Genomic DNA, 12,111 nt, shown 5'->3' with positions numbered 1-12,111 from the left:
TAGAATGATAAATAAGTGCAAAGTATAACTACCTAAAATGAATATTAAAAAAAAATAATTTAGCAACAGCATAGTCAGACGAATGGCTGAGCTGTCTGTTGGAAGGAGCCTCCAGGCCAAGCTCCAGCGATGCTTGGGGTGGTGAGATGGCAGTGGCCATGGCCATGGCTAGTGCAGGCCTGGCTGTGGCTCATCCTGCTCAGGCTGTGCTGCTCCAGGAACACAGGCTGGACTTTCCTCTGTCCAGCAAGTGGTGGTGAGCACTCAGCAACCACCACTTCTGGCTGCAAAGGCTATCTGAAGTGACTCATAAATCCCAGGCCACCTACAGCTCCACCATACTGATTAATGAGGGTTACCTAAGCTATTTCGAGAGTTCTCAAAATTGTTATTGTTGGCTCAGTCTGTAGCACCTTCTTCTTATCTGGAATGAATTTACACCAGCTGTCAATCATCCAAGCAAAACTGACTCCTACTCTTAGAAGCAGTGAGAAGAAGTCCATACCAGCTGCAACGCAAATTAACTCGGCATTATCAGCTGGAGGGAGGGACCTATTGGACAAGGATGAGTAAATGCTCATGGCCATCCCCTGAGACCTCATTTCCAAAATCAGTCTTGACCACAAAGAACAGATCTGCCTAGTCTATGTCAGGCATTGCAGATTAGTCACCAACACCCACCCAATGCTATCAAAGTTTGCTGACAGCCCTCACTTTATCAGCAGCGACAGAGTTCCTGTGGCCATTGCCAGGAGATGACAATTTATTAATCTGAACTGAGCTGTCTCTGAACCTTGTGAAGATCTGACTCCAATACACCGTCTGATGCAGATGAAAGGCCAGTCTGTTGTGAAGACAACTTGACAAGCTAGCAGGTAAAATCAAGTGCACCAAAATGTTAAAGTAAGAAATCATAAAAAATGTAATCCAGGCTGCTGTTTTATGCAGATGTTAAGAGAGGTTTTAAGAATATGAGCAGAAATCAGTGCAGGTACATTAACTCCTGCCTAGGTCCTGCTTGGTTTTAAAGCAAAAACTTTAAAAGAGCAGCTTGGCTTTATTTTCATTGAGGTGAATAAGAGCTGTTACCTTGAAAGCCGTGGGACTACTCTGAAAGAAACTCTGAAGGAAATTAGATAATGTTATCAAGAAACTAGAAAGCCTAGGGAATGGAGAAAACATTAGCCTTAAACAGAATTCATGCCAGAACTTCATTGTAGGAAATAACAGAAAAGGTAGATAACTAACAGGTTTATTCAAAACATGTTTTTGCAGCAGAGGAAGAATACATGACCTGGGTAACGAGCAGAACGGTATGTTTCTGTGGCACAGGCAGAGCTGTACAGATCTAATGGTGGCCTGGGAAACTACGGGGCCCTGGATTTGATTTGAGCAGTTTGAAAGACACTGGGAACATCATCAAGAACAGGATGACAAAGGGGAACACGTAGAACTTGTAATCCAGTATGGAAGCTGCAACAGGTCTGTAACTGAGAAACTATGTCAGAGAGCAAGGGAATGGCCAAATGCATATAACCTAAAGGGTTGCCAGATGCATAACTTACAAAAGGGTTTATTATAACACAGAGAATAAGATGATTCTAGAAGTTATCTACATGAACTGCTGTTGAAAGTCAAAACAATGTTCGAGTGCCTTTTAACATGGCTTCATCACGTGGCCCATCCACATTTCAAAAACACGAAGCGAGTATCAAACGTGGGCCGTAAGCAGTTAAAATATGGCATAAAGAGGAAACATTGTGAAATTATACCAAAATATTCAAGTACCTGCGTCCATCCACACTGTAACTTTGCTTACATGGAAAAGTTTTTTTTGAAAATAGCCACATGCATCTAACTGGTGGATATGCTGTAAAGTTAACTTCGAAGCAAAACTCTTCCTCACCAATTTCAAAATCTTCTTTAGAGTCGGCTATGTTTATAAATCCTTTTTCTGAAAAAAAAAGAAAAAGAAAAAATAAAATATTGGTATTATAAAGAGTGGACTGCTTAAGGAAGGAATTTTATCATCTCTATGTTTTGATTATCACAAGCAAAAATAAGCACCATGTTACATCACAAAAGGCATCCTGTTAATCAAAAGAAGATAATGCTTCAAAATAGTATTGAAACTATCTCACTGTGTTCAGCTGTAGCCTAATGATCTGAGCCTGCTAAAGTTGCAGATTCGGTTAGACCAGCGCCCTTCCAAAATGATCCGACATTTCTTCCCCATCTGCCCTACAGAGCCACAGGGCCAACAAGGCCATTATTTATCTGGCTTGACTCAGTGGTGTGTTCCAGGTGTTAACAGCTGCATCTCCTGGCTTTCCTCCAACAGGGGACAAAACCAAGTGGCATCAGCAGCATAATCAGATATTGATAGTAGTTGTTTCTCCTTCCCTGAAATGAGTTGAAAATTTTGCAAATGAGCCTTGCCGCTGCTCCTTTATTAGACATATTTGAAGCAAAACAACAGAAACATGAAAAAGTGTTTTGAAGATGTGTGTGAACCATGAGCTGCTGGTACTTGGCCTGCTATGGTGGAATTAGTTTCACCTAATGGAGCTGTCTGAAATTCAGTGACCCACCTAAGCTACTTGTTTGGACCTCTGATACACACAGTGGAATGGGACAGGCATGTCCTGATATATCCCATCTTAAAATAGAAGATAACAAAAAAATGTACTGAAATACTCTCTCGAAATATCTGTCTCTTGACACTGACTGTTGAAAGAACCTAAGTCATAGCTGGGGCTAGATGCCTCATAAAGTGAAATGAATCCCATCTAAAGAGACTGCAGACACATGTGAGAGGAGGCTGTCCTGAATGCAGCAGTGGGGTTAGGATCAGTTCTGTAAAAATCACAGAATCATATACATTGGAAGAGATCTTTGGAGACGTCTAGTCCAGCTTCTGCTCAGAGCAGGTCCAGCTAGATGAGGTTGCTCAGAGCCATGTCTAGTTGAGTTTAGGTATCTGCAAGGAAGTAGACTCTACAACCTCTGGGAAACTTGTGCCACTGTTTAAGCAGCCAATATTCCAACATCAATATTTCTGGACTGGGTTTTTCCTTTTGAGTGTTTTTCTTCTGGTTGTAACTCTATATTCTATTTGGCATGTTTTATGTCTATCTAGCTTATTGGTTTAAAAAATGCTATCTGGAAACTCCCATATAAACCACAAAAATGTCAGTATTTTAAAACAAGAAGCAATTCCTTTCATGACTGTTCTCTTGCTTTTTGATATTAAAGACTTATTGGTTTTATAAATTGGACCTTCATATTTTAAGCGATCTTTTGGACCTCATCCTTCCAGGCAGAAGGTCATCTCTGTGTGTAATGTTAATAACACAACCAGCCAAGAGTAAAGGCTTTCTCCAGAGTGTGTGCAAGGACCTTGGAGCAGGGTATGCTGTTTCTCTGGAAAAAGCAGTTTCTTTCTTGAAGGAGAAAGAAAATAGCACATTATTGCTTGGCTTATCATTTTTTGGCAGGTTTAAGTGTATTTCTGACAGAGGAACAATGAACATGATTATTCAATAATGACAGAGAGGTGAGATGAAATTCTTGAGACTGGAATCAAAGCTTTCAAATCTCTGTGTTTATCACAGTTTTTGTTGTTTTAAACCTAACACGTGTTGCAAAACAGCTTGCATATTCCTGAATTGAGATTGCATAGTGCTAAAAACTCTTTATTCGATGCTGATGGAAATTGAGCATAAGAACTGCAGAAACAAAGAGCCTTGCAGCTGCAATTGTTGGCATGACCTCCGTTGCTCTTTAAAGTGGCCCAACCACCCTGCCTGACCTGATCAGCTACACAAGATGGGATAAGTTGGTGAAGTATCAATGAGCAAAGAGCAAATCAGAGCTGCCTGGCTGCAAGGTGTTATCATTCATCAGAAGACCACCCCTCAATGTAGTTCTTTTAGCCAGGCTCCCCAGGCAATGTAGCATGTGCCAGCCAAATCAGTTTTCTCTTGGATAAGTTACATCAAGACCATTCCCAGTGCAGCTATAGGTGCTGGCTCATGCACAGCGATGGTTTAAAGTAGGACACTGATCATTTCAGAAACTGCTACCCTATGATATGGACAACTGAGTGAAATTTGTATCTGTATCACTGCCGAAATCGAACCTGGGATGCTAGCACAAATTCACACCAAAAATGGTTGTCAATGCTACATTAGGCTAAAGGCTGGGGTGGATCAGAAGCACAGGATGTCCCTGTATAACCTTGGAGAGAAAAGCATGGCTGTTAGCCAGGTATGACAACATCTCCCCACTTTAATACACCATGTAAGTAAACAAACAGATTTTTTCATCAGCAAAGCCAATGAGCCCTCAGAAGTTTTGTCGGCATAAGCAGTATTAATGAGGGTACAGACAATCATCGTAGCTTGGCATACCCTAGTCAAAAATAACTCCACTCCGAAATACAGCCTTCCAGGGACAGTGACTCAAATATCCCGTTAATGTGACACATGCACCTGATAGTTTATGGATCCAAAAGGCCACTTTTTCTGAACTGGACATCAACACTGAGAAAGAAGGGGATCTTGCACTCTACCTGCTCTTACACTCTACACTACCCCCTCATCCCTATTTTCCTGTTTACTAAGAAGATGCGTGTAGAAAAAATGGCCAGGTATCGTACTCGGTTATTGTAAATGATGAGAGAACTTCCCGCTCAGTAGTAGGCAGAAGCTGAAAAGAGGATATTGTACTGGGCAAGTAATTTCTGAAGAGACTAGGTTAAGTATTCTCACTTCCTACCATTCCTAGCTTAGGTGTTGTAAACTCTGAGAGCAACTACATCTAAGGTCAAACATGTGGACAGTTCTTCAGAGCGCCTTGTTCTCAGGGCTACAGGCTCCAACTCCAGACACACCAGTCAGAAAACTACGCCCAGTGCCTGCTCCAGCAGTGTGATCCTAACTACGGCTTTTGCTTTTAGGCCTTATTTCCAGACTTATGACTATATGTATACTATTTCCATCTGAGAAACAAGGTTTGCAGTTGAGGCTGTTCTGGACTAACTTCAACACTTCTGGCTTTTAAATCAACATGTTGCTTAAATAGAATGAGATTTCCTTTGGTATGCTGTAGCTTTTTAAAATTTTCAAGCGTTGTATAGCTTGGTGTTAGGAGGAGGGTTCCCTTCAGTGCCTGGAAAGCAAGAGACTCACAGAACAAACAATAATGCTGGAGTAGTTGTCTCTCTAGTTTCAGATTTTCCTTCAGATCCATCAGAGCTGCAGCAGCACGGCAGTTTGCCAGCTCTGTCAGCACTCGCTATTCATCTGTCTGGGCTCACGTTCTCGATTAACACAAAAGTTTTCATTTCTTTTCTGCTACCAGTTCCACAGCTTTTGGAGCTAAAATGCTTCTCCAGATTTATTTTCCCCACCGTAAGAGGAAATGGTTGTTTCTCAATTGTTCTGGATTTTGAGTGGGAGAGCCCACCACCAAGAACCTTCCGACTGTTTGATCCCCTTCCTCGCGGACTCAGATCAGGCCTGATACAGATTTTCTATCTGCTTTTTTCTGTATAAAAGCAACAAGCACCTGAAGGGATCATACAAAACAGCAGAGCAGAGGCCATGAGAACCTCTGCCTTACCTGCCCACCTCCGAAGGTGCAGCAAAGGTGGGGTGGAGGTGTCGTATGAGAGCGAAGGGAGATGGAGCAGGAGCAAGTGGTGAGGAGGAGGCTGTGGCCATGGCTGCAGATTTTCAAAACCCATACTGGAGTCACAGCAGGACATTCCTGTCTCACATTAGTTGAAACTAGTCACTGGTTGTTCCAGATCATGTAGACATGTAGTCATGTAGACTAGACCTCTAAACAGTGCCATGTCATTCCACTTCTAAAAGCACTGTCTTTTAATGGGCATTTTTTGACAAGCAACATAAAGAATAAAGGTTGATTATCTTCAGGTACCAGAATGACTCAGTTCAGATTAATTTCTTGGCTTTCCTGGACTACCAGTAAGTGCAAACAGACTTTTTCCTTAGAAAAGGAACTATAAATGTACGCTGCATACCTGCAAGCAAAGAACTGTCACATGGAAAACAAAGCAATACAACCATCTGAGGGACAAGATTAACACTGGGGGGTTGGAATTACCTAAAACCGTAACCAAAGCAGTTTGATTCGGATGAACCGTAGAAGAACAGGTATAATGTCCACTATCTCTTCTTCCTGCTGCTGAAGCAAACATATACTGGATCCGAATTGCCGAGAGATCTGCTTGATATTCTAATCCTTCAAACCGATGGTCCTAGTTTTCAACAGAGATTCTCATTTAATTAGTTGATAGTGCCCAATATTACCTACTTCAAAATATGCCCTGTCTTCTTACCTGCTCAACTTCTTTGTTTTCAAAAGATAATTTTATTCCAAATTTATAATTACGATAAGCAGCTCTGCATCTGATCAGCAATGGTTCCCCGACTTTAAGAAGTAATTCAGGTAAAGGTGCTGCTTGTCTTTCATTTAAATCTACAAAATCAAAACATAGTCACTGAAACAATTGTCACTTTGCCTGCAAAAATGCTCAGCTAGAGCAACACTTTTTCTACTAACGCTATACAGACATCCATTGTTACATTGTAATGATAATTAGAATTTGAGAAAATTACTCAATAATAACGGAATTAGTAAATTTGATGAATTCAGATGTCTCAAATCAAATTTTGTCATAATTTACAAGATACCTATAGGGCATAGTTCAGAACAAAGCTTATCTCAGGTCAGGTTTATTTAAAAAAACAGATGAAAAAATCTGAATTTACATATAAATGTATAATTATTTATAAATTTATATATTTAAGAACACATTGAAAAGCATTTCACTGCAACACAGTCCTAAAAGCATGCAGAAAAAGATAATGTTTAGAAAATGTAGAAGGGTAAGGCATTTTTCACAGAGGCCACAAATAGCTATTAGAATTTATAGTTTAAATGTGAGACAGAGCAAACATATTCACCATTAGGTTTGTTCCAGTGATTGCAAACAAGTAGCTTAGCCCAGAAAGCGTGCTCAGATGAGTAGCACAACTAACTTCAGCGGCGGGATCCAGCTCCCATGTAAGTAAACCTTAGAGGGAAGTTACCTATTGTAAAGAGGCTGGAGCATTCTCTGCCCAGGTCATTAACTGCACAGCACCATATGTAAGTTTGAAATAATTCACGTTGTATCTTCTGTATGCCATCTATTTCCCCAATTTCTTCATGCATTTTATCAGGGCAACTGCAATTACAAGCACACTTATTCATTGACTCATTTAGTTAACCTCAATAAACCTGATAAATCACCAAGCCATGAGAATATGCAAACAATAGTGGGAAACTGGATCTTACATAGCTGAATAAAAAGTAACTATGAAAGGTGAAGATAATAAAATGAAAATGTCACAGCCTAGGCAGAATATGAGCTGAAATGACCTGAATATGCTCATAGATGGGTGATAATGTGACTAAAATCTGGACAAGAGGGAAATCATAGAGGTTGAGCTTTCACACCACATCTCTGGTGGTGGGAGCTGCTGCAAATCCAGCGGCTGCTTTGAGACCCAGATCCCAACTGACACGCCTCAGAGAAAAGCATTATTCCCACTGTTAATAGAATAAACTTTATAAATTAATAGAATGGGGGGGGAAAAAAATAGCTTGGAAAATTATGATCCCTTGTAACATCTTCCCAGCTCTAATGCATTCATATTTCCAATAAATGTGAAAAACTAGAGGGAAACGAGATACCTTTGATTTGCTCTGGTGACATCAAAATATTAGAATCTGGAATAAATTTTGTCAAGCCAAGAGCCCAAAGTTTCCAAAGTCAAAACTTCTAAGAAAAACGTATTGCATCACTCCAAAAGTGGATTATGCAGACACAGGTTTTCAACCAGTATGTGTGTGCAACCCAGCAGAGCCTGTCTCTCAAAATTCTGACCCAAAAGCTCTTCTTCAATTATTTCCCCAGGTCACTAGGCACACTAAGAAATACAAAGCCTCTCCCTTCTTCTTCAGAAGATAGTAAATTTTCAGTCTAGAGATTCAACACACATACAAACATACACCATACCTCTTTTCAGGAGTTTTGCAAAATATCCACTCCACAGAGGGCTGGGGGTAGCTCTCAGATATGCACTCGATAGCATCCGATTTTTCCCTTTTCCTGAAATAGGGTTTGCCTGGTTTCTCTGTTAAAAATCATGCCAAAGTTTAAGAATGCTGAAATAACTTTGAAACAGTGTTTTGCTGATTTCATAGTACATGAAGTTATAGAGCTGTAATTTGTTTCAGGAGGTTTCAACGCTGAGGGAATAGAAAATGATTCTGCCCTAGGGATATGGTGGGTTGGTCTCACGAGCTTTTCAGCCTTGATTGCTAAATGCACAGCTTCCCCCGTATCAAAGGCCTGTCTCTGCACACCAGAGAATAATCCTGAGACTGATACCGAAAGGTGTTAATTTGCCGCGGTTGCTAATCATTTCACTGGGCAGGAGCGCAGAAACCTTTCGAAATCACATCCCAAGCCCATGGCATTTGGTGGAGTATCTGTTGAGACTACAAAGGCTCTGCACAAAACGGGATCGTTGCATACTACTCAGTCAGATCAGATATGATGAGAAAACAATGGGTGATAATGACTTCTGATAATCAGCAGATTTATCTATCCTGTAACTGTAACCCAAGGGGAGAAGGTTCCTAGACACACCTCCCAGTCCTCTGAACCTGTCGGGTGCAGACTTGGACTGAGCAGAAAAATGTAATGTACTAAAACTGCTAAAGATTTGACTCAAAATGAAAAACACTGAGTCTGGTTTTAGGACATCTGACAATGAACTTGCATCTTCCACACAGAAGAGTGACGTTTTCTTTAGAATCATACTTCCATTGCCTGCAAGGTGACGTGCTAAGGTGAAACTAATACTTTTGGCTTTTTCATTTCTTTCTTCAGTTATCTCTTATAAGCTGGGCCTAGACGGGTGGGTTTTTTTTTTTTTCACCTATAGAGATTCACATCTCAGTTGAAGGATTCACATCCAGCCTAGAGGATTTTATGAAAGATGATTATGAAATTAGATTCACAGGAGCAAAGAGAATGCAATCCAAGCAATTGATATGGACAAGGTTTTTATGAGACTGTTTCAAACTACTCCTGCTTGCACGTGTAATAACATTTCTTATCTCTAAAGCCTAATTGATGTAGTAGAGAAGGTAATTTTTAATTAAAGATTTAATACCCTGCTCCCTCAATGAAGCTGTTAAAATTATAATTGAGACATGTAATAGGCCTGCAAATTAAACAAGGAGAGACTGAAGGTGACACATTTGACACCTGAGAGAGAAAAAAGTCACACAGAAGAAATACTTCAAAAACAAATAAAGAGGTGTCCTGGTTTCAGCTGGGATGGAGTTAGTTTTTTCTTTTTAGTAGCTAGAATATCTCTGTGTGTTGGATTTAGTATGGGATCTGTTATGAGAAGAATACTGATAGCGCATTGATGTTTATAGTTGGTACTGAGACATCAAGGACTTTTCAGCTTCCTGTGTTTTGCCAGTGTGCAGGAGCACAACAGGCTGGGGAGAACATAGCTGGGACAAAGGACCCACAACTTTTAAGTTATGATTTGAACTTAGACTTAGGATTGAGAGCCAAACTGGCCAATGGAATATTTCATATCATGCAACGTCATGTCCAGTGTATAGACGAGGGTTGACCAAGAAGTTGGAATCTCTCTCTTGTGGAGGATTCTCCTGGTCTCTTCTGGGACTCTGGGACTCTGAGAGTTCTCTCTCTCTCCCTCTTTTTGGGCCTCTCATTCATCTGGGATTGTGGTGTCAGGACTTATCTGTTTCGGGATCACTTGCTGGGATGGGTGTTGGTCACTGGGTGGTGAGCAATTACACTGTGCACCACTTGTTTGTATATATTATATATTATTATTATTCTACATAAATGCATGTATTGTGATTATGATGATGATGATGATGGCAATATCATGTTTGCTTTTGAATTTATATTATTATTTTTGTTATTAAATTGTTCTTATCTCAACCCATGAGTCTCCTTTCCTTTTCCCCTTTGGTTCTCTTCCCTATACGGCAGGGGGTGGGGGAGGGTGAGCAAAGAGCTGTGTGACATTTAGTTGCCGGCTGGGTTAGACCACAACAAGAGGGAATAAAAAATGTTAATTAGTCACAGTTTATTAAAAACAAGGAAAGTAATGATGCTTGTTGTTAAACCTATCTCTAGAAGGGTTTGCTAGTCTTTTAGCCCTTTGGATTGATGTTTCACTTTATTTGCTTTGAAATTTCTTTTGCATTTTTAAATTTTATCTTTAAATTTGGTCCTTTACAGAAAAAATAATCTGGTGTTTGTCTTTCATTAAAAAAAATTATGTCAATGTGGGTCTTTTTAAAAAAAAAAGTTCTTGGACACCCCTACTTAGGAACAGAAGATTGAACTTTATTGCCTTTGCATCAGAGGTGTCTCCTCTGTGACCCTTGAGAAAGTTCAATCAAATCTGCTCCCACTCTGAGCCCTTCAAAAGGTCACAGCTCACATATGCTATGTCATGAGCATTTAACAGCAGTTAAAATCTCAGGTTCTTGGGCACCCTCGTGCTGAGCAGCTGCAGTTCTGCTGCATTTTCCCCAAAAACCCAATAAACAAGTAAAGGCTGGCACTGAGAATAAGGAACTTGTCTTTTCCTGTTCCTCCGAGGTGCCTCTTGCTGCCCACAGAATTGCGAAAGGAAAAGCTGTGAGAGGCAGGCACAGGTGGAGAAGTGGCAGACTGGGACAAGGTGTCACTGGAGCACCAGAGACCAGAATATAAAAGGGATGTCCTGATCTGGTCCAGATAACAGCCCAGCCAGCAATACTGAGGATAAATAGGTTAAGATGGAAGCAAACAAATTTAGTCTGAGCTTTGAGCCAAAGCCACCCTCGATTTGATTTGTCGCTTTGGGCACAGAGGGGAATCTCTCACTGGGGAGCAGAGGGCTGCTGTACATTTACATCTTTATTTCTTCATTTGAATGGCTTATTGGCTAGTGAAAGCTGACTCTCATGCAGTCTGTGGTTTTGACTTCAGTCTCTGAAGACAGCTCCAAGTCCTATGCAAATCTAGGAAGATGCTTAAAATGCAGCACAAGAGCTTCATTGCTTTATTGCTTTAACTGAACTTGAGCCTCTCCCCTTAAACCTATTGACAGACAGAGTGACTCCTTTCATCTGAAATATACTTACTTCGGATGAGAATAGGCACAACTATTGTGTAATTGCCAGTTTTACTTATGACCGAGAGGGTGTATTTTCCAGCTTGTGTTTCTTTTATTTGGGGAAAAGCCAAAGATGCAACGTATCTATAAAACAGAAATAAAGCTGTACTTGTTATCTAGCAGGTAATACGCAGCAGACACGATAAAATGTAAGCTCTTTATGCCTTGCAAAAACCCTTCAGAGATGCTAGTATTCATTATTTACATAGCACCCTTGAACCTGAAGCGTATTGATCCTGTATCTTCCTACACAAGCAGCAAGTTGGAACTTACAATCATGGGTACCCCATGCTTAACACTGAGCACTGGAAAGGATGGACTTCCTGAGCTTAGGCCAGTTAGGGAGGTCCACAGGGAAATGCTTTACCTACAATTCCATCCCACACGTTCTGCAGGGGGAGGCAGTAATCCAGCCTCAGGTTCCAGCCCAGGTTTGGCTGTGAGAATGAGGGTACTGTTGCTGGTGCTCTTCCTGATCAGCAGTGTGACCCTAACAAGTCAGATCATTCTCCATGCCTCAGTTTCTTTCATTACAAAATCACGGTATTTGCCTCACATGATCACTGCAAAACTCAAACTGATCAATGTCAAAAAGTCCCTGGAGAGCTCCATGCACGATACTACATAAAGTAAAAGAACGAGCTTACTTCAAACTATTCTGACTCTAAGATTCCTATGTGTATATGTGTCTATACGACAATCAGCCATGTGCTGCAGGGTGACAACAGTTAAGAAAGATTAGAAGGTTAAAAAAGATAATGCATAACATGAAGTTAAACACAAGCACAATCACAGAAAATGTTCCATTTGC

The 12,111-nt window shown here is 40.6% G+C and overlaps 1 protein-coding gene across 1 annotated transcript in view; it reads right to left on the bottom strand.

Annotated features, from left to right (window-relative positions):
* The window catches only part of FLT3 (fms related receptor tyrosine kinase 3), a 44,675-nt gene that overhangs the window by 16,589 nt on the left and 15,975 nt on the right, over positions 1-12,111 (bottom strand). The window contains exons 4-9 of the mRNA XM_086616250.1: positions 11,269-11,384; positions 8,093-8,210; positions 7,122-7,258; positions 6,368-6,507; positions 6,133-6,286; positions 1,789-1,954 (exon numbers count right to left, since the gene is read on the bottom strand). Of these exons, the coding sequence (XP_086472376.1) occupies positions 1,789-1,954; positions 6,133-6,286; positions 6,368-6,507; positions 7,122-7,258; positions 8,093-8,210; positions 11,269-11,384 (831 nt within the window). The remainder of the gene's footprint in view (positions 1-1,788; positions 1,955-6,132; positions 6,287-6,367; positions 6,508-7,121; positions 7,259-8,092; positions 8,211-11,268; positions 11,385-12,111) is intronic.

Source organism: Tauraco erythrolophus, chromosome 1 (genome assembly GCF_009769465.1).
Source record: "Tauraco erythrolophus isolate bTauEry1 chromosome 1, bTauEry1.pri, whole genome shotgun sequence".
Classification (NCBI taxonomy): domain Eukaryota; kingdom Metazoa; phylum Chordata; class Aves; order Musophagiformes; family Musophagidae; genus Tauraco; species Tauraco erythrolophus.
The sequence above is the reverse complement of the archived record's forward strand: the minus strand, read 5'-3'. Positions and strand labels throughout refer to the sequence as shown.